The sequence below is a fragment of the Euprymna scolopes genome, chromosome 14 (genome assembly GCF_053919585.1).
Source record: "Euprymna scolopes isolate OS-2025 chromosome 14, ASM5391958v1, whole genome shotgun sequence".
Lineage (NCBI taxonomy): Eukaryota > Metazoa > Mollusca > Cephalopoda > Sepiida > Sepiolidae > Euprymna > Euprymna scolopes.
The window spans coordinates 26,074,372-26,096,514 of NC_136495.1; the positions used below are offsets into that span (position 1 = coordinate 26,074,372).

The 22,143-nt window shown below is 32.2% G+C and overlaps 1 protein-coding gene across 1 annotated transcript in view; it reads left to right on the forward strand.

The window, feature by feature from the left end:
- Nucleotides 1-10,909, forward strand: part of LOC145292922 (ALX homeobox protein 1-like) — a 91,869-nt gene extending 80,960 nt beyond the window's left edge. Inside the window, exon 4 of the mRNA XM_080139086.1 lies at nucleotides 10,377-10,909. Within this exon, the coding sequence (XP_079995212.1) occupies nucleotides 10,377-10,658 (282 nt within the window). The 3' untranslated portion in view covers nucleotides 10,659-10,909. The remainder of the gene's footprint in view (nucleotides 1-10,376) is intronic.
- Nucleotides 10,910-22,143: the final 11,234 nt, after the last annotated feature.

A 22,143-nucleotide genomic window follows, 5' to 3' on the forward strand; every position in this document is an offset into this window, starting at 1 on the left:
GTCAATCCATTTTACCCTGCTGCAAGGTGCACATCTGACCCAGAAAACTTTCCACAAATCATATATTCTGTAGCATCATCCTTTCCGTCAATTATTTTCTTGAACAATCAAATTCCTAGTGCCTGTATTGACGAACATGGGAATTAGTTTTTTTCTAGACCTCTAGAAAAAAATACAAAAAATAATACCTATGTTCGTCAAGATATTTAGCTTTTGTTCTATTACACGCACATATGATGTCGAATCCTCGTTTGTAATATTGAAAACAATGCTTTTTTGCCTAACATATGATTAGTTGGTTGGTTGTTTTTTTTTTACGGCATATCAACCTTTTTCAGGTTATTTAATGCCGAATCTAGTGCTTTTGAGGAACGACTTTTTAATGTAGTATATTTGTTTTTTAAGTCGTATTCTATTTAACCCATAGTTGGGGCCCTAACAGGTACTACCACTACGGGTCAGAGTGGACCTGGGAGCAATGGCAATTAAAGGGTGGCTTCACACTCCCCAAGACCCGCAAGCTGGGGCCTTATCATCGGATATAGTTTTAGGTCATATCAAGGACCCCAAACATATGAGTTCAGCATATTGCAAAGTGATACACGATATACCATTGGTGTATTAAGCGATGCTCTTTATGTAAACAAATCAAGCTTAGGTATTCGGACGATGTGAAAACATCGTTAATTCACTACTCGCACAGAAGCTGCGGATTGGCGTAATGGTTCAAAGCCTTGATTGTTGTACGGACAGTAGGGTTCCGATCCCGGTTTGGGGTAGTTGACTGTCTAGCCGCACTGATGAGCTGTGATACAGCGAAACACTACTGTATGTGGATGACTATATATATATATATATATATATATATATATATATATATATATATATATATCTTTATTCATCCAATATTTTCTTTCCTCCATTCGATTATTTATTTACACCTCATTTACAGATATCTTGTTTTAAACGTTATTCACCGACAATTTTCTTTCCTGAAAATTAGTCGGCCGAAAAGTATCTCGAATGTAATCCTTATATTACATTAGTTTTTACTACTAGATATCATAACGTTTTTCTTATTAATTCTCATTTCCTTGCCTCATATTTTTGTGTACTAGTTGTCCTCGACTCAACATGACTCCATTCATTTTCTTTAAAACATTAACATATATTTAGTTCTCATTGTAGAACCAGAAGTTGTATTTCGATCACATTCGCTTTGTATAGAGTGTGTCTTACACGTGTTATGTTGAAGAACGGAAGACTATTAAACACCTCCCCATAGACAAATGTATTCCCTCCTCTTTTTTTATATGATTTTTTCTTCAAAGCCTTTTTTATTCCATATAAAAAAACTGTGCAACAGTTTTTTGAGGAACATACATTTGTCTCTGAGGAATTATTTAGTGATTTTTCCCAATTCAACGAAACACATATAAGATTTACTCCATAAAAAAACGAATAAAACTCATATTATAGCACATTTCCTCAGCGTTTTGAAAATATTATAATTTGCGTTCTTTGCCTCACTCCCCCAGCTACTTAATCCCACATATGTAGTAGTAACTTTTTGCTCTCTTTAAATTTAGCCATACCACAAACCCTGAAATAACCGAGTTTTTTTTCTATCCCATACTTAAGGACATATTATCGAGAGATTATTCCACGTAAAAGATACAGTAATTTCATACATATTACGTTGGTAAAAAACTAGAAATTAATAAACACTCCCGTTCGAATTTTAGTTTAGCAAAATCGTTAAATTGACAATACCTATGTGGGATTAAGTAGCTGTGGGAGTGAGGCAAAAACATTAACGTTAGAACCAGTCGTTCTTCAGATGTGCATTTTGTATTTTTGAACACGGTAAAAACCTTTCTAAGTGTCCCTTTCGATACAGATGGTATTGTAACTTTGCCAACCTAGCAAAACTTTTTCCATAGCAAAAACACTCCTTCACATTAACCATTCAGGTTACATACCAGAAAACCAAATTCCAAATTATTCACGCAAAATATATAATACTTTTGTTGTTATTGTAAATAGTTTTATTATTACTTTTAATGCGTCTATCATTCACTGTTATTATTAGTATTCTTCTTATTAAAGCTACTACTAGGGAGAAAGCGGACACTAATGTTCTTTGACGTTTTGTACTTTCACCTTACAATTTAAACAATATCATATCTTCTTTTTTATTTCTACTAAAAAATTAACATAGTTTTATTTTTTGAAAGATACTTGGTCGGATAACTAACACTGATTTTTATATGATATTTCAGTATCTTCACCTAACACATTTATAAACAGATATCGTAACATTATTCTATTCTTATTTTTATTGTTCTATAATTTTTATATTTATTTTTAAGTTCAAAAGTTGCCTAAATACTGGGACTACTACTACTACTACTACTACTACTACAATAATAATAATAATAATAATAATAATAATAATAATAATAATTATTATTATTATTGTTATTAAATAACACGCAACCACTCTCCTGGAAGTCTTGCAAGGAAGATACCGAATTCCCCTTGAAATCACGTGATTTCGCCGACTTCTGTTAACTAAAGTTGAGATTGTGACCACTCTCTATCTATCACCTTACCATTCAACTATTTAAAACAACGTTTTCTGTTTTATTAATAGCTGGAATTTATTGTAACTGAAATTATAAACAATACACATCAATTGCTAAGGCTTAGATTACATCTAGCTAGCATCACTCATAAAAAATGGATACATCTTGGTGAAGTATCAACCTTCAAATGAAACGTGTCAAAAGTTGAGCACATTAAGATTTTTAGTTTACAAATTACAGTAATTTAAGTGTAACTACTCTGGCAAATTTTCAAAATGATAGAAATATCTGAATTTCATGTGTTGATAAAGCATTGTTTTTGCATGATAAAAATACTCTTCAAGCAAAGCAATTTTTTTTATAAGTGTTTGCTCTGTGGGAAACAACATTTCAGATGTCGTATACTGACTTTAGTCGAAGTCATACAGACACAGATGATGCTGAACAACCAGCTTAAATCGAAGTTGTGTGATGTAGCAAATGAAGATATCAGAAATCAATTTATTCGTCAATTTCGAATGAAAACCTGTCAATAAGAAAGTTGTGTTTAAAGTGGGTGTCGTATTTGTCCACAATAACGCGTCAACGATTCGGGGCTTTGTTGGCAGGTGTTTCAACGCAATAAAAAAGGGCGTTTGAATCAATATAGATATAATACAGATCCACTACTTCACCCCCGAGTCAAATCACAGGTAAGGTAAGTGAACAGAATAAGTTAGAAAGTTTAATGTATATTTTACACTGGTTATCTTGAGTAACTAAAATATTATATAGCATTATTAGCGCGCTTGAATGAAGAAATAATCAAACACAGCGATAAGTAAAACAGAATACAATGCATTGTGAAACAAGTCGATCGCAATAATAGCAGCGTTGACTAAACCTATCTAACTTCGTAACCTATCCTAAAATACAGTTCGCACACCGATTAGTTCAGCGAAGTTAAGCAACGTTGATCTGTGTCAGTACCAAATGGATGATCATTCATGAATATTAGGTGCCGTATATATATATATATATATATATATATATATATATATATATATATATATATATATATATATATAATGAATATTATGTGCGAATATTATGCGCCGTATTATGTGTGAATATTATGTGCCGTATATATATATATATATATATATATATATATATATATATATATATCTTGACTCAATCAATTTTTTCCTCCATTCGATTTGCGAGTATATCTACAATACCTTAGGCAGATGAACGCTTCTGCCTTTTATAGTGTAATGCCACATTTGAGCAAAATGTGGCACTTGTAAACCTCATTCCGAAATCCCAAGGGGTAGATCTAGTTCATTAGCTATGTTTAACAATCAATCTAGGAACAGGAAACTCTGATGAAAAACTAAACTACACAGAAAGCGTATGTTAGCCATGTAATGCAATTTTCTACTGATGGTGTCACAAAAAAAAAACAAACAAAAAAATAACTTTCCAATTTATTACAAGCCAGCACGAAAGTAGTAACGCTTAGACAACTGTCACGAGAATGTTCATGTTAGTGGAACATCTGCTCTTACTGAATACGGTCAAACATAAAACCTACTCTATTCTCCAGATCTATGCAACAGCTATTTGGCTACTTGAAATCCTCAAAAATGCGCCAGGAAAATGAAGAAATGGTATAAGGAACTTAGACATATTTTGAAGTCAAAGTCTCATCATTCTATAAAAAAACATGGAATGGTTACGGAATCAGTGTATCCCCCTGAAATACTGATGAATAAAGTCGCAATCTTGGATTATAAACTTCGTTTCCTTAAGTGTACACCTAAACGATTATAGACGTAAGATTTAGTAAACAATGTTAAAGTTGTAATTCCGAGAACCATTGCATATTTTCGTCAAAAGTTTTTATTTACAAGCAAATTCGTTCTGTTCACTTAAATTACGCTTATTTTCATTGTATATGCTGTACGATGTTCATGGTTGCATAATTAATGTATAAAATTTCCTCTGACAAATTAAAATCTATCTAACGTTCACTTAATATATACATATTTATCTTTCGCAAAATTTCAAAGAGAAAACTTATTTAAATGTGTTTTATTGTATATAAAATTCTAGCTGTACTGTGTTCATTATATTTTTCTCTTTGGTTTAAAATTCTTACACACACAGACACACACACACACACACACACACACACACACACACACACACACACACACATATATATATATATATATATATATACTAGTAAAAGTACCCGTCGTTGACTGGGTTCAAAAACAGCCTACAGAAAATGGACTCTGATTTATGAAAGTATGATAGGTTATGAAAAGAAAGGGCTGTAAACAGATAGCTTCGAATTTGGGGGTATCAAAACCAAAGCAAAATATGATGAAAATAAAAATAAAATAGATAAATCCCATAATTTATTATACCATAACTGTTCACACTGAAACATTTATCACAATATTCTGTGGATCTATATTAAAAACCTTGTTAAACTTTGTGACATATTTCCATTCTATGGAGGTCAGACGCGAACGAACACCCCATGATTTTATTATACCATATTTCTTAAAACTGAAACATAATTATCATTTTCCATTCTACGGATGCCAGGCGCGAACGCAGACCCCACAGTTTTATAATACCATCCCTATTTAAGTTAAAACATACTTATCAAAGTATTCTTATGTAGACCTATATAAAAGCACTTGTAAACGTTTCTTTTTAATTTTTAAATTTTTTATTTCCATAGTTTCTGGACCAGGCGCGAATGAACCAGTTTTAATGAACCACCGGTCTGTCAGATCACACCTAGATAGGAGCCTATTCGTGACAAACACACACACACACACACACACACACACACACACACACACACACACACACACACATTCAGCTTTATATTATATATATATAACTGTTTAGAGGTACGAAAATTATATGATCATTTAAATAGAATGTGCGGAAATTTTTCGAGAGCTCTTTCGGCTATCATCTCGCCTGGAAAAAATCGATAGCATACAAAACAATATTATTGACGAAATTAAAAAAGCACTACGGGGGAATTTGGATGTACCAAAATTAAGAAAAAAAAAAAAATAAAACGATCAAAAGAAAGATTTAATCTGAAAATACGGCGTTTAAAAGCGACTAAAACTTGGCACAACGAGGGAGGGGGAAACAATGGAGAAAAGGGTCAAAGTTCCCCAAAGAGAAATAATGTTTTCGTTGTCTCCTTTTTCCAAAAGGAGACAACGAAAACATTATTTCTCTCTCTCTCTCTCTCTCTCTCTCTCTCTCTATATATATATATATATATATATATATATATATATATATATATATATATATACATACACACATACATATATATATACATATATATATGTGTGTGTGCGTGTGTGTGTTAGGATTTTTATGTAGATTTTTAATGGTATTAATAAACAACATAAAACAAAGGTAAAAGGAATAAAAAGCAAGTAAAGTAACAAAGGTTGTATTCGTTGTTTTATTAACCTTTGTTCCAATGTTCACTGGGCTTAAGTGAATTCACTAATAATCTCTTGTTTTTTAAGCTTTTCACGAATCATACGTTTTTTTATAACTGACCACCTTCACTAATCTCTGTCTTGATCTTCGAGACTGTCTCTCTCATTATATTTCTTCTACCGAACTTTGACAATTCTTACTTTTTCCGCACTTATGTCCTGTCCTTTGAGATAACGATGTCTCATTTGCTCTGCAATATATCTGTTACACCAATTCTGTCGTCGTTACACCCAATGACGACGGTGCCAATCACCCCATCACATACACACACTGTATGTACGTATATATATATATATATATATATATATATATATATATATATATATATATATATATATATATATATATAGAGAGAGAGAGAGAGAGAGAGAGAGAGAGAGAGTGCGAGAGAGAGAGAGCGAGAGTGCGAGAGAGAGAGATGTTATTTGTTTTTGGTTTTTGCGATACGTTTTGAATGAATCCAAATATTTACGAAAGTGCATTTTTACCTAAATGCGAGTTGGGAATAATTTTCCCTTTAACCAATTTGGTACCCCCGCATAGGGAGCGGTATACATATTATTTTTAGAATATAATTATCCACTGACACGTGCTCCGTCGTCTACGAGTAATCGCTAGATTCAGCTACTCTGGGGAGTCGTAGACGACGAAACACGTGTCAGTGGATAATTATATATATATATATTTATACGTCTTATAATATATATATATATATATATATATATATATATATATATATATATATATATTCATACGTCTTATAAAAATATATTGTTTAAGTAAAGATTCCTTGCAATATAGTTCAAATTGTTAATAAGGAGCTGAATTAAGATGTTTATCACTTCAGAGCACACATGCTAATAATGCCATTTCAATGCCAGGAGGAATTAATTATTACACAACCATGATTTTATTTTCTATATTTTTCTAAATATATATATATATATATATATATATATATATATATATATATATATATATATATATGGATGTGTGTGTAAGTATGTGCATAAAAATATGCAACCTTTGGTAAGCTTTTATGTTCCTGTTCATAGTTGGAATTTCCAAGAGTCTGATCGCAAGCAGCCAAGATAGAGTGAGCGAAGCTCAAAAGAGCATGTAGGAAACACAAAGCCTTGCCACCTAATCATGAAGACTTATGGATCTGTGAGGTGTGTGACTGGGTTCCGTCGTTCAAGGCAAGTCTTGTCAATCACGTGAAAGAGCACGGTTATACAAATCCTGTTGCTGTTAGTTTCTTCTAAACCAATGACCGTCATCGATGTCATGTCTGCAGGGTATGCAAGTCGCTGGCAGGACAAAAAAGCCATCTTCAATACATGGACGTTCAGTGACTGAGGAAGTGGCACTCGTCTGACAAGACGTCGCAATCATCATATGTGTATGTATATGTATGCATGTGTGTATATATCTCCATATATAATCTTTTGATTGCAGAAATTCCCTTCAGGATCAAAGTATCGTAGGTTTCAACAACAAATGTCACATACAAATTCAATACATCTACCTTGATAGTCACTATATTATGTAGCTTACAACCACCATTTCTGACGCATTCACTTGTGATAATAAAATGCTGGGTTACATCCGATGAGCAATTGCAACATCTACAAAGGAAGAAGTTTCTATTTTTCTTTCTCAATATTTAGAGCTCACAACGCTACCACCGGGTCCAATCCTACATTTTTCAACTATAGTGTGATTACACTCTTCGTCACTGGCTAAGACATACATAGACATAACATATTCTTTCCGATTTCCGAATCCTAAATAATAAAGGCTCCCAACCATGTTCCTTCTTTCTGATTTGCTGAGACCTGCCACTTTCATATTCCAGAATGAAATAAATCCTAAATAAACGAACACCTCTAAAAGTTTACAAAAATAACATCGCCCCCCATGAAATACTAGCGCAAAAAAAAAAAGAAAACATATATAACCGCTCATAAACAAACAGTTAAATACTGATAATCGTATTTACAAGAACAAACGTACGCAAGTAAAAACTAAGCAATGTCGTACATGTTCAGTTGTCATTTATGATAGAAAAAGGAGAGTCAAAATTTTACATTGTGTTTATTTTCTGCAGTCTCGTAACTTTCTCTTTCTTATTGTGTGCGATTTACCTTACATTCCATGAGCGATGTCTCTGACAAAAGGGAATTAATTGCTGTTTTCTAAGTAAGGATCAATCTAACACATCGTTTTTGATCTAGGAGCTGTTTTATTTTTTACCGACTTAAGTCAAGTGATATCATACCTCGTACTGGTGTTCCTATCCCAGCGTGTCCGGATGTACCAGCTTTGTGACTTGAAATGCTCTAACAATTGATGTTAATGTTTTTCCCTTTGCAAAACTAAATCATGTACTGCAAAGCCAAAAACAAAAACAACAATTATCCTCTATAGAACAACTAAACCAAACTAAACGCCAGGAATATAAAGAATTTGAAGCATACAATTATTTATGATAAATGATTGTATTCTTACAAAGGGTTGCTATGCCGTAAAACAAAACAACCAAACCAAACACCAGGAATAAATATTTAAAGATATAAAGAACGTAATACATGAAAACTTTTATGAAATTGGCGGGAATATGCCGTAAAATAAAACGACCTAACAAAACAACATGAATATATATTTGAAGATATAAAGAACTTACAGAAAAATTCTTTTACCAAAATGATCGCACTTGACATTAAATAACCTTAAAAAGGTTGATATGTCGTAAACAAAACAACCAAACCAAATCATGCCTCTTTTGGAGCCTATCTGTGCCTGTAGGGACATTTACCCGGGATGGGTTGAGCCGACCCCAATGGTGGTAACCGCATCTCGCGTCAAAGCCATCCATCCATGACGACAGGCAGCAGAGTCGACAGCATGATCCAGCTATTCTCAGTTCTATCGACGGACCCCCCCCCAAAAAAAACGCGAGGACCGGAAATGATCTCCATATCTACTTTTACTCTCGCGAGCCAAATCTTAAGTTAGCCACCTTAGCGCTTCTTCTAACCAGTGGGTGCAATGGGCGCCACCAATTCACGGAAGAACTCATCCCCCGACCGACGCAGCACGTGACCGAACCACCGAGCGATTTCTACGAAAACCAAAAATATGAAAAAAGGAGGAAATATTATGTAGTGGTTATATTTTAGAAGGGAAGACATATATTATATCTTTGTTCTTGTTAGAAGAGGATTGATGTTATATATTTGTTGTTCGTGTTAGTAAGAGAGTCTTAGAGTGTTCATGTTGTGAGATAGAGACAGGTCTTATATATAAAGTGACAGGTTACATGTTAATACAGGAGAGTCGATGGCATGTAATACACAATGAGAGGAGATTTGATATATATATATAGATAGAGAGATAGTACGTTTCACATTTATAGTGTTTAACAGTTCTGTGAATGGGAGTGTTTCTATAACATTAACACATTTTTTTTACCTATTTTTGAGATGATGATTTTAACAAAGTTCTTATAATATAAATTGACAATGCCTTTTCTGTTGAATAACATAACACGAAGACGCAGATACAAAAAAATGATAACATTCGTTTATTCTATTTTCGATCGGTCAATGGCTTTGCATCAAGGAATTCAAGTCTCTACATGATTCTTTCTTCTCCCCTCCGCTTCCAAGCTTCCATGTCAGCTCTGTCTCTGACTCACTGACTTCCCTTTGCCAAGCTCCAACTATATTGAAAACTCATGACGTCATTGCATGACCAACACGTGCATATCAGACACGTGTTTAAGCATGCATTGTTACTCACATGTTTCAATCCGATTTCTCTGACCTAATTTTATAACCCACTTTACAAATAACATTTTCCATTGTCCGTTTTTTAAATTCCTTATTTTAATTTCATTTCTTTAACAGAAACAAAATTACATCATTACATTCCTTTTTCAATAAACAAATATCTAACTATTTTATGTGAACTAAACAATGGTAATTCTACATTCCATTTTTAATAACATTCCTGTATTATTTAATTTAACTTATGATCGGAATTCTCAATTCCAAATCTAGCTTCGCAAGTTCGAATTCTCGGCTATCCCATCACATATTTACTCACTTACAAGAACAGGCGGCTCTTCTTTAACAGAAATTATTGCTATTTACAAATGATAAAATTAAATTTTCATATTATTGATTAATATTGAAATTTTCACATTCTATTAGTTTAATTTATTATTTTTTCTTGTTTAATTCACAGAGAGGAAGCAGTATCTACAACAATATGCTGAGTTCTATGCACACCTCGGTGGGTCTTTACAACCTGGCCAGCTTCGGACTCTCTCAGCCGAGTCTCCCTTTACACAATTATGAGCTACTATCTGGAGCTGCCACAGTGGGAACTGCATATACCGATGACCTGGATCGTTCAACATCGTCGAAGAATTGCACAGATTTGAAACCACGCGATCACACAGCCCTTCTCACCGCAGTTTTGCAAAGACATGGCACTTTCTATGGAGGGCGACCTGAGAGTAGTTGAACTCGAAATCCCGTCAGGGCAAACTGGAAAAAAATAACACCATTGAATTGTTTTATATTTTACATTGTCAGTTAGAAGATGAAGAAAATAAAGAAATGCCAAACACATGTTTATATATCAAATTATTCGGAAGATGATGGAAATTTTTTTAGACGGAACAAAAAAGCCTGACAAATAAAACAAGAAAAAGGACCTGCACAAATATGACATGTGTTAATTTTATTTATGGCTAAAATAAATTATAAAACATATATTTATTGTGCTTGTTTATATCGAGAAACAATGAGAAAATAAGAGAGTGAGAAAGAGAGTTAGGAAAGATATGTGATGTATTTATCTTCAATGACGAATATGTAACAGAACATACACGATAAAATAAATAGCACGTATATATATATATATATATATATATATATATATATATATATATATATATATAAAATAAATAGCACGTATATATATATGTATATATATATATATATATATATATATATATATATGATTTTTGAGCTTGATTAAATACGACGATATGAAACAAAATGGAGGTGAAAGGACCGGAATACTCAATGTTTCGCCCGATTTATGCGGTATTTTTCAAGAGGGATGGTCATTGACGAGAGAGTCGGAAGATTTGGGGCTATATATAATGACGGGGGAGAGCAGCGTGTTTTCCTTATGTAAATTAGATGTCTATATGCATATATATATTTTATGAGAGAAAATAAATTAGAGTAACCTAGCGTAGTGGATTACGTCTAAAAGTTAAAATATCGTAGAGATTTAAAAGAGTGCGTCTGGAAATATAACCGTGATAGATTAAGTAAATAAAATGAAACGAGATTACGAAGGGAGTTTTTAAAAATTAAAGATAATTGAATTGGGATAAAATGGTGTAGTAACTGTAGATGACGTCTAAAAATAAGAATAGGAGGTGATAAAATGGGGTCTTAAATTAGACAGTGATAAAATAAAATACAGTAAATAAGTAAAATAAAAATAATAAAATGAAGTGAAATTACAAATGGATTTTTTTTTAATATATATATATATATATATATATATATATATATATATATATATATATATATATATATATATATATATTGAGTTTAACCTGTGTCTAAATTGTTCTCTTTAATAATTATTTTCGGTAGATAGGGTGCAATGTGGAAATAACATTTTCTTTGTTTAATTATATTGTTGGAATGGGAGATTATAGCTGACTTAATTAAACGTCGTGTGGATCTGTTATGTATGTGTTTAAGGAAAGTTGCTTTGTTAAAATTAAAATGGTGGTCGTTCTCCATGATGTGACAAAATATGGCTTTGAGTGTATTGTTGTTTTTTTACATCTCTTTTGTGTTCATATATTCTTTTATTTAAATCATGTTGAGTTTCTCCTACGTATATTCTTCCACAGTCAAGGCAGGGTATGGAATATATTCCGTCTTTGGTGTTTGTGCTGGTATTAGTCATAATTTTGCGTGTTAGATCCCTAATTGTTAAAGAGTTTAGTTTTGTTATTTGAATGCCTGCCTTATTTAGGTTCTTATAGATGTGTCGTTGTTTTCATTAGTTGGTAATGTTAATTGTCTGTCGTGTGTCATGCTATTTAGGGAATTGTCTCGGTTTCGGTTATGGTAAATTTTTAGTGCTTTTCTTTTTGTATTTGTCAAAAAATTCAATTATCTCTAATTTTTAAAAACTCCCTTCGTAATCTCGTTTCATTTTATTTACTTAATCTATCACGGTTATATTTCCAGACGCAATCTTTTAAATCTCTACGATATTTTAACTTTTAGACGTAATTCACTACGCTAGTTTACTCTAATTTATTTTTTCTCTCATAAAATGTATATCTGTATATAGACATTTAATTTACATAAGGAAAACACGCTGCTCTCCCCCATCATTACATATAACCCCAAATCTTACGACTCTCTCGTCAATGACCATGCCTCTTGAAAAAGCCCGCATAAATCGGGCGAAACGTTGAGTATTCAGGTCCTTTTATCTCCATTTTATTTCATATATATATATATATATATATATATATATATATATATATATATATATATATATATATATATATCTCCGTAGACATATATTTTCTTATAATATATTCCAATCCTTATTTAAGAAGCTCAATGGAATTACAGAGCAATATAGTGATTAAATGACAAAAAACAATACCAAAATTTATGATGTTGACTATCTTATAATTCGTTCCTTTAATTCAGTTGACATTTAGAATTCTTGGCATTATCTGTTTCGTAGCGCAAAATCAATCACTTAATTACTATATCAATCAGTGAATCTATTATGTCCTTAACTCACCAGAAGAAATAGCAACAATCAATTCGTCAAAAGGAAATAAAGTGCGATTTGACATGATTAAAATACGAAAATTAGAAGAGAAGCTGAAAATACGTTTTGATATGTTTCCATTACGCCATTTAAAATTTAAAAAAGAAAGTCACTACACCCAACTATTAGTACTAGATAGAGAATGTTAGTACGGATAGTTGGGTTTAGTGACTTTGTTTTTAAAATTTTTAATGGTAAAGGAAACATATTAAAAGGTATTTGCAACTTCTCTTCCAATTTGACATGATTTCACAACACACACACGCACACACACACACACACACCATATATATATATATATATATATATATATATATATATATATATATATATATATATATAAAACAAAAATATTTCATCAACTTTAAAAGAAAATAGCGGAATATGGGTATGATCACACAATCCGAAAATCGGAAGCGAAGTTTAAATTCGCTTCCGATTTTCGGATTGTGTAATCATGTCAATATTTCGCTATTTTCTTTTAAAGTTCATATGTTCCTTTTCTTCTGATGAGTAAGGTCGGAATAAATGTAAAAATTGATATAATAATTACATGAATGATTCTATGCTACGAAACAGGCCCTGTCAAGGACTGAATATTTTAACACACTTAAAGATAAGATAGACAACATCTTAAAATTTTTGAATATAGACATTTTGTTAGTTCCTTGTATATGCTTTGTAGTTACGTAAGCACATTTTCCCACACTAAAGAACAAATCATTTCGAATATTTGAATAAATATATTCTTAAATATAACATGTCCACACGTTTTTCATTGTGAATATTGACATTTAGGACGCATATATATATATATATATATATATATATATATATATATATATATATATATATATATTGAGAATTTAGAATTTTTTTATGTGTCGATCATTATGAATTTTGGATTACATTTTCTTGGCAACACAATGAATAACATAGGCACATTATTATTCTTTGTAAACTTTGCTAGTTTGGGAGTATGTCTACTTGATATCGCCAGTGCTCCGAAATAAACTCTTAAAATAATTAACATGAAAAAATTAGGAATAAAATATTTGGAATATCAGAGGAAGGCTAAGAGGTGCTCTACCTTACCCAAGGCTGATCTTAGAATGAATAGCGATAGATAAATAAATTGTTTTACAACATATTTTCACAGATCCTTGAATTTAGAATGAACAATAGCCTGGTGTACAATCGTTTCAGAGACTATTTTGGATCATTTTTATGTTCTCATCTTAAACATATTACATTATGTGTCTTATTCAGCGTCTTTTACTAGGGTAACAATTACTTAATTGAAATATCATTTGCGAATATATATTTCAAAATTGATCAAAACTTAGCAAAGTAAAAGCTCGATAAACGTTAACATTTAATAACAGAGCTTATATATCATTAAACGATAGTAGGCTTTTCCATTTTTTTTCTCACTGATATTCAAAACAATTCAGAGTTACTTGACCACCGTTTCGCACACAAACAATCAACCGAAAATTAAAATGTAATTATCAGGATATTTCATTAATGTAGCTCATCAGAAAACGAACGGTCACTCCTAGAAGTAATTTCCCGAACGAAAATAAATAAATAAAATAAAATACTACATTTTTTCCATGTATCTTACATAGAACACTGGTCTTAGAAAACAAATGAATTATAGTCAATCGGCCATATTGAATTTATAAAAGAAAATTACTAACAATGTAAATCAAATTATCTTATATTTAATGTATTGTATCAATAAGACTATTTTAAATATCAAAAGCCATAAGAAATTTATTAAAAACACTTTTAAAAAGAGTTAAAAACATTTAATTGTAAAAGGAAACATTAAATAAGTAGATAGTCCTTAATCCGCGGAGTTTCGAAGAAATACTTCCCTTCTCATCAGAGGTTAGGAATTAGCAAAATGCGGGATCGGATTTCGCTTGCAAAAGTATTTGATGAAACTACAAGTAAGTCAAAGATCTTACTTGATAACAAAAAGTGAAGCAGAGGGAATAGGGTGAAGAAAATGTAATTTCACGTGAATTGATGCAAGCAAAATCCGATCCCGCATTTTGCTAATTCCTACCCTCTGATGAGAAGGAAAAAATTTCTTCGAAACTCCGCGGATTAAGGACTATCCACTTATTTAGTGTTTCCTATTCAAATTAAATATGTTTTTAACTCTTTTTCAAAGTGTTTTAACCATGTTTTATTAACTATTTGCTCTTATTATAAGCTCTATCTCCTATTTGGTTTTATCGAACTTTTACATCTGGTTGAGATTACTTTATAAATATTAATTCTTTAATATTTATAATATACTTTAGTTTTACCATCTTGGATCATTTTGGTAAATTTAATTGTAATTTTATTTTATTTTACACACACACACATACACGCACACATATATATACATATATATATATATATATATATATATATATATATATATATATATATATATATATATATATATATACCGGTTGTAGCGATTGGATTTCTAGATGTAAAGCCAATGAAACTCGCATGATTATTAAAAAGTGCTCAATTCAGGACAAGACTGGAATAAAGTCTGTTTATTATACAATTGGTTACATATGTTCATACATGTTTCAGTGGAGTCCCAATTCAAGGACAACACTTTATCAGGCCAAGAGAATATCAATGCCTTTGGTCTGATGAAGTCTTGTCCCTAAATTGGGACTCCATTGAAACATGTCGATCGATGCATCCGTTCAGTCTCAAAAGACAAAGGATACCCCTGTAGGGGCAGTTGCGCGCGTAATTGTGAGACAAGGGTCGTGCAATCTATAACCGCACCTCTCCTGAAACGGCTCTGTTTGGGTCCAGTGGCAAGGAGAAACCAGGACGACTGGAAACAATGCCGAGATAAGCGGAGAGCACATACAACACCTGGAAGTCCCAAATGGTCACCCATTTAGTACTCATCAGGCTCAACGTCGCTTAATTTCGGTCAACCAGCGAGAACCGGTGTGTCAACGTGATTATGCCGTATATATTGAAACATGTACGAACATATGTAACCAATAATGTTTGTATAATAAACAGACTATATATATATATATATATATATATATATATATATATATATATATATGTGTGTGTACACACACATATATATATATTTAAACAGACATTGATAAAGACAACAAAAAGCTTCTATTTTGTAATATCTTTTTTATTTTTTCAATTTTTCCTCTTATGTTTTTTGTATATACGTCTAAGATATGGATGTATGGTCCAAGCATTTTTTATTCTCAAAGTGTTTAACTTTTAACTTTTCGTGTACTCATTTACACATCTTCAAGAATTTGCGTGAGAGGCTCGGATGGAATTATAGGTAAATTTATTTAAATAGTAGTTGGGTTGCGAGCGAAGGTGCGAGTGGGCCTGCTGGCAGCGGTGGGGGGATTAGTATCATATATAATTTAAAACACGGGCATACGAAAGTTGGGTATTTAAAAACGTACCCAAGTAAATGTTTAAAGTTATTACTAACGTCTTTCGGTAATTGTTGTCTTATTTAATTGTTACTTTCTATCATTAAGTAATCAATAAGTCCCATTCATCAAAACTATTTAATAGGTGTCTAAATAAACAACGGAATAAAAACGTAAATTTACAAAGCAAGATTAAATAAACTAAAATGAGAATAAAAACTAGATAAATGTATAATAAAAACAAAATCCCATACGTGTATATTCTCTAATATAACGGTCAAAATATTGCCGCTCAGTATTTAAGAATTATATTCCTTGCTATAATTAAAAATACAGTGATGAGGAATAGTTCATTGATTTCGTTAAACAATTTTTTTTAGTCCTTTATTTGTACAAATATTAACAGTTACGCCAGTTTATACTCGCCTTTGTTAGTGTAATGCCCGGGTATTTCAATTTCAATTAAAAAAAAAATTCTACTTTTTCTTAAAGAAAACATATTTGTGAAGTTTCGTGAAAACTATGCGCTACTAGGTTTGTTGCATGAGATGAATGTGTTTATTGTCTAAAGACAAAACATTCGAAATTATATTTTTGCTAAAACATAAATCGCTTCGTCTGATGCTAATTTTATGTCACATAGTTTAAAGGCTATTTTATTTTGTTAGTATTGTTGTATATTGCGTTATATTTGAGGAGATAATATATTAAACCGTGTCATGTGTTATCTAGTGGATGTAAGATATTGTTCTTTTAACAGACAGATAATAAACGTATAAATCGTATGTATGTTGTTTAGCCAGGAGGACATGATATTGACGTGTAAACTGGGTCATGTTGTATCAGACTTATCACGCGGGATATTTTACAGTTCATATGTAAAAATAATAATATATGCTTCATACCTTTTTTCTTGAAGAGTTCTTCTGTATCTTCCCGCTGCTCCGTGACGAACCATGAAACGATCAGCACCATTTTTGCGACATCTGTTCTTATTTGTGAAACCATAAAACAACTCTTTATATTTTTATAATATAAATTTATTAGAGTTGTCTCAAATGGTTTTCACGGGATCTGCAGTTCGTCTGCATGTTTTATTCTTACAGCTCGCTCCCTAGCTGTCTGTCCACCCCTGTCTAGACGTCTGTCCGCTCTGGTAGTCAATTCTCAACTCTCTGAATCTCTCCAAAACTAACTACATCACGTGTTCTCTTACGTCACCTAATTACGTGTCCCAGACCAACCTAATGTCCACAACTAGTTATTTGTTTATTCAAAACCTCAAAATAATGTTTACGTATATTTTCTATTTTCACATTCCTTTTGTGATTCACACGTCAATCATTTCTTCTCCAATTTAATTGTTTATTCTTCTAATCATGATAACTGATCCAGCGACCATCCGTCGCTCAAATCACTTAATAAGAATACAATAACAATAATAATAATGTTTTGACCATTGACCCCGCTTGCCACAGTTAACAGATACTACGCTATGATCACAGCCTAAAGGGTCATAATATTACAATAGCATACAAAATTAAAACCCGTATCCAGTTAAAACTGTCTATATAGACTTACATATGAATCGAACTAGGATATTAGAATTTAAAAGAGTACTGCCTTAGTAATGTGTACTCTGACTATTCATTTTTGTCAACCAATCATTGCGAAATAGCCTCCTATTCATGTAGCATTCTTTTGCCAAGGATTGCAAGGTTGTGGAACCCTTTTCCTGCCTACTTTTTTTTTCCATCGACATACAGTCTTGGGCTGCTGACGACCAAGGTCAATATACATCTCCTGCCTTTACAATACCTAGCTTTCGTACTTGTTAGCTTCTTACCATCAAGTGGCTTCATGCCTTGTCTCAAGCGATTTCCATTAAAAAAAAATCACACGTTCCTATTTGTGCACGAACAGGAAACTCTAAAACTACCACAACTTTTTAGTAGTGTATAAACTAGTCTGATTGATTAATTTAGGAATCGATAGAAAATGAATATATATATATATATATATATATATATATATATATATATATATATATATATATATATATATATATATATATATATATATATATAAGAAGTCCGAGTAAAATCAAATCAGATGCTGGGAATTCTCAGAACTAAGGCTTCAATTATGTTTCTATTTTCAACAGAGGCTAAAGAACATGGTTCAGACGATAATGATGTATCCCGAATTAATTTTACAACTGCAACGATCAATTTGGGGAAACATGGCTCCAAAATTCCGGGTTTGTTACGTTCGCCTTTAACCTCTAGTTAATTTGCTTTCATTCAGAATAAAACGCTTTCGCTTAAAATCAATCAAATCATAGTTACAAATAGACGGGCAAAATGAATAAAGAGGCACATGTGGGGTGAGTGAGAGAGATACAGTTTGTTTAGTGGTTTGTCATCGGGCATTTGGTTTTTATGCCACAAGTTATTTGTATCTTCAAATATTTATTCATGTAATTTTGTTGTTTGGCTTTACGGCATATCAATCACTTTTGGACCAGTTAATACTGATTTTTGTAAAACGGTTTATGTGTTATATTTATAGGAGTTTCATTAAAAGAGAGTCTTAGAGAGAGAGAGAGAGAGAGAGAGAGAGAGAGAGAGAGAGAGAGAGAGAGAGAGAGAGAGAGAGAGAGATGTTGTTGTAAGAGTTCTAGAGAGGGATGTTGTGAGAGAGATTGTTCGTTCCGTGTTCGTGTTACGACGATTCATATATATTAAAAATATGTTCATTCTTAGGTTAATAGATGTATTGCTATGTGAAGCTCTTTGAGTGAGGAGATAGTGTTCAGACAGTCTTAGTGTACATATGAGATGTAGATTCACATCGTGGATATGAGATGTGTATGTCACGACATTTTGTAACACAGACATATAATAACAATTCAGTTTACCTTTTTGTAAGAATCACAAACACAAAGATGAGCTTTATCAAAACACATGATGGGTTTATTTCTTCACGACCGGCCGTGGTTTTCTCATCAAGAATTCAAAGCTTCACATTTTAGTTTCAAAGTGACCGTCTCGCTTCCTAGACGTTCGAATTTCAAACTCCAGACTCTCTCTGAGTTTCTCACTGACTGTCTCCCTAACTAACTAACTCTCACTTCCTATATTGAGAAATCCATGCATGTCCGGCCTCGTGAGCACAATTCACGTGCCATCACATGCGCGAGTCGCACGTTTCCCGAACATTCTGATTTTCCAATAACCTATTTTTGCTTTGTTATTTTCACAAAAGAATTCAACCTACATATCTAATTTATTTAACCCATATTTTATTATCCACATTCTTCCTAACAATTGAATAGTTTATTATTTATTTCATCAGAATTAACAATTTACTGGACATTCCATTTAAACCTATTGTTCTTTAAAACTTATATCCAAGGTTCGATTTCTGCTTTCTCTCATTTTATTTTCATTTTAAGTAATCTCTCTATTTTTATACTTACATGAAAAGGGGACAGCCCTTATCATGTAACATATGAAGTAAAACCCACTTGGTTCCTCCTCATTTTCTTTTGTACTAATGATAAAATAAAAAGAGAAGGAACAAGGTGAATCCAACTGCTTGATCCCTTAAAATAGGGATTATGAATATATTCATATACATATATATTCCGAATGTATATTGATGCCTGAGGAGCAGCTATTTTGGGAATATTTTTAAATAATATCATTTTTAAGTTTGTCCAAATGGCTATGAAACAATTGTAACACATAAGAAAATGCAACATATCATGTTCTTATTATATAATTTTATTTCTTGATTTTTGCAAAAATATCATACTCATGCTGGATTTAAAAACTGGTAATCATGAAGCTTAATTAATTGAGTCAATTAATATTGCCTCTAATTTTATTGGTATATGAACATTCCGAATTTTAATATATAAAAAATTGGTTATGACTACTTCATTTAATCACATAAATTAATATACGAAAGTATAGATTTTTGCATAAACTTTAAGTATTTACTTCAACGGTGCTCAATACGTAGGTAGAGCTAGGTATTAAGTTACAAAATATATATGGTGATTAAGCTACACAGAATATTCCGCGTTTTTTCCACGCTAGGATTAATCAGGCTGGTCTCCATAGAATGGAAATAGGCGCAAATTTTAATAAAGACTTTTCATATCTATCTGCGTGAGTATACTTTGATAATTATGTTTCAGTTTGAAGAAATATGGTATAATAAAATTATGGGGTGTTCGTTCGCGTCTGACCTCCATAGAATGGAAATATGTCACAAAGTTTAACAAGTTTGTTTTTAAATATAGATCCACATAATATTGTGATAAGTGTTTCAGTGTGAACAGGTATGGAATATTAAAGTATGGGGTTTATTTATTTTATTTTTACTTTCACCATATTTTGCTTTGGTTTTGATACCACCAAATTCGAAATTATCTCTTTACAATCCTTCCTTTTCATAACCTATCATACTTTTATAAATCAGAGTCCATTTTCTGTAGGCTGTTTTTTAACCCAGTCAAGGACGGTTACTTTTGCTAGCACACACACACACACACACACACACACACACACACACACACACATACACACACACACACACACACACACATATATATGTATGTATATATATATTTCTAACTAGATTCGGTTCGCGATAAAATTAATTAATTTACTTTAATTAATTTATTTTCATCAGTAATACAGGACTGGGGAGCTATATTAAAATCTGGCCATTTTGGAAATACCCACATATGTATAATCGCATACACAACATATTCATCGATGACATACTAGTATGAAGTAATTCACAACCACGCGTCACCTTCCCACATAAAACGAAAGAGTTGCGCTTTTCGAAGTATACGCGACGAAAGATTAACCGAATTTATAATCTTACTCGTCGCCAGGTGATATTAAGAAAGATGCCAAATGGTTCATTCATTTACACAGGTTGACCTACGTACACTCACATGTATAGATATAGAAATAAAGCCTTTTCCACGGATGTCTTTTGTTTATGAGAGACATTAGATACATGTGCAAAAGGTACGGGTAAATTGAAACGTGATAAAGTAAAGTTGGTTGACCACACTTTTGGCGTCATAAAGAGAGGAGATTCTCAACATGTTGAGACAGGGGTCGAAGTTGGAGACAATCAGACAATCACAGGCACAGTGATAGTCAGTTAGAGACGACAGTCGGACAACGACTTAGTGAAGGAAGAGGAGACCATGCAGTCATACAAGCTTGAATTCCTGAGTCATCAATTAATCGGCTGATGAATACAGAATCACAATCTGTATTTTTAACTGTTTGTCTTCGTGTCATCATTCGACCAACTGAAAGGTAAGTGTGTTTTTTTCTATCATCATTTTGTAGTATTATGTGTCCCTTCCCCCATCATAAGTGAAGTATCTCCCGTTCAATAATGAATTCGCATCTCTCTCAGCTCTGTTATAAATGTCTCTCTCAGATATAAATCTCATTATCATTTATCTGTATTATATGCATCCCGACTATTCAACATGTCTCCAATATGTACCTGCTACACAACATCTCGTACGATTTGAGTGCCGTGGCCATTTTATTCTGCAAGAATAAAAAACTAACCATATCACGAGACATAATAAAGTGCCCTTTGAAGAAAAGACAGAAAAA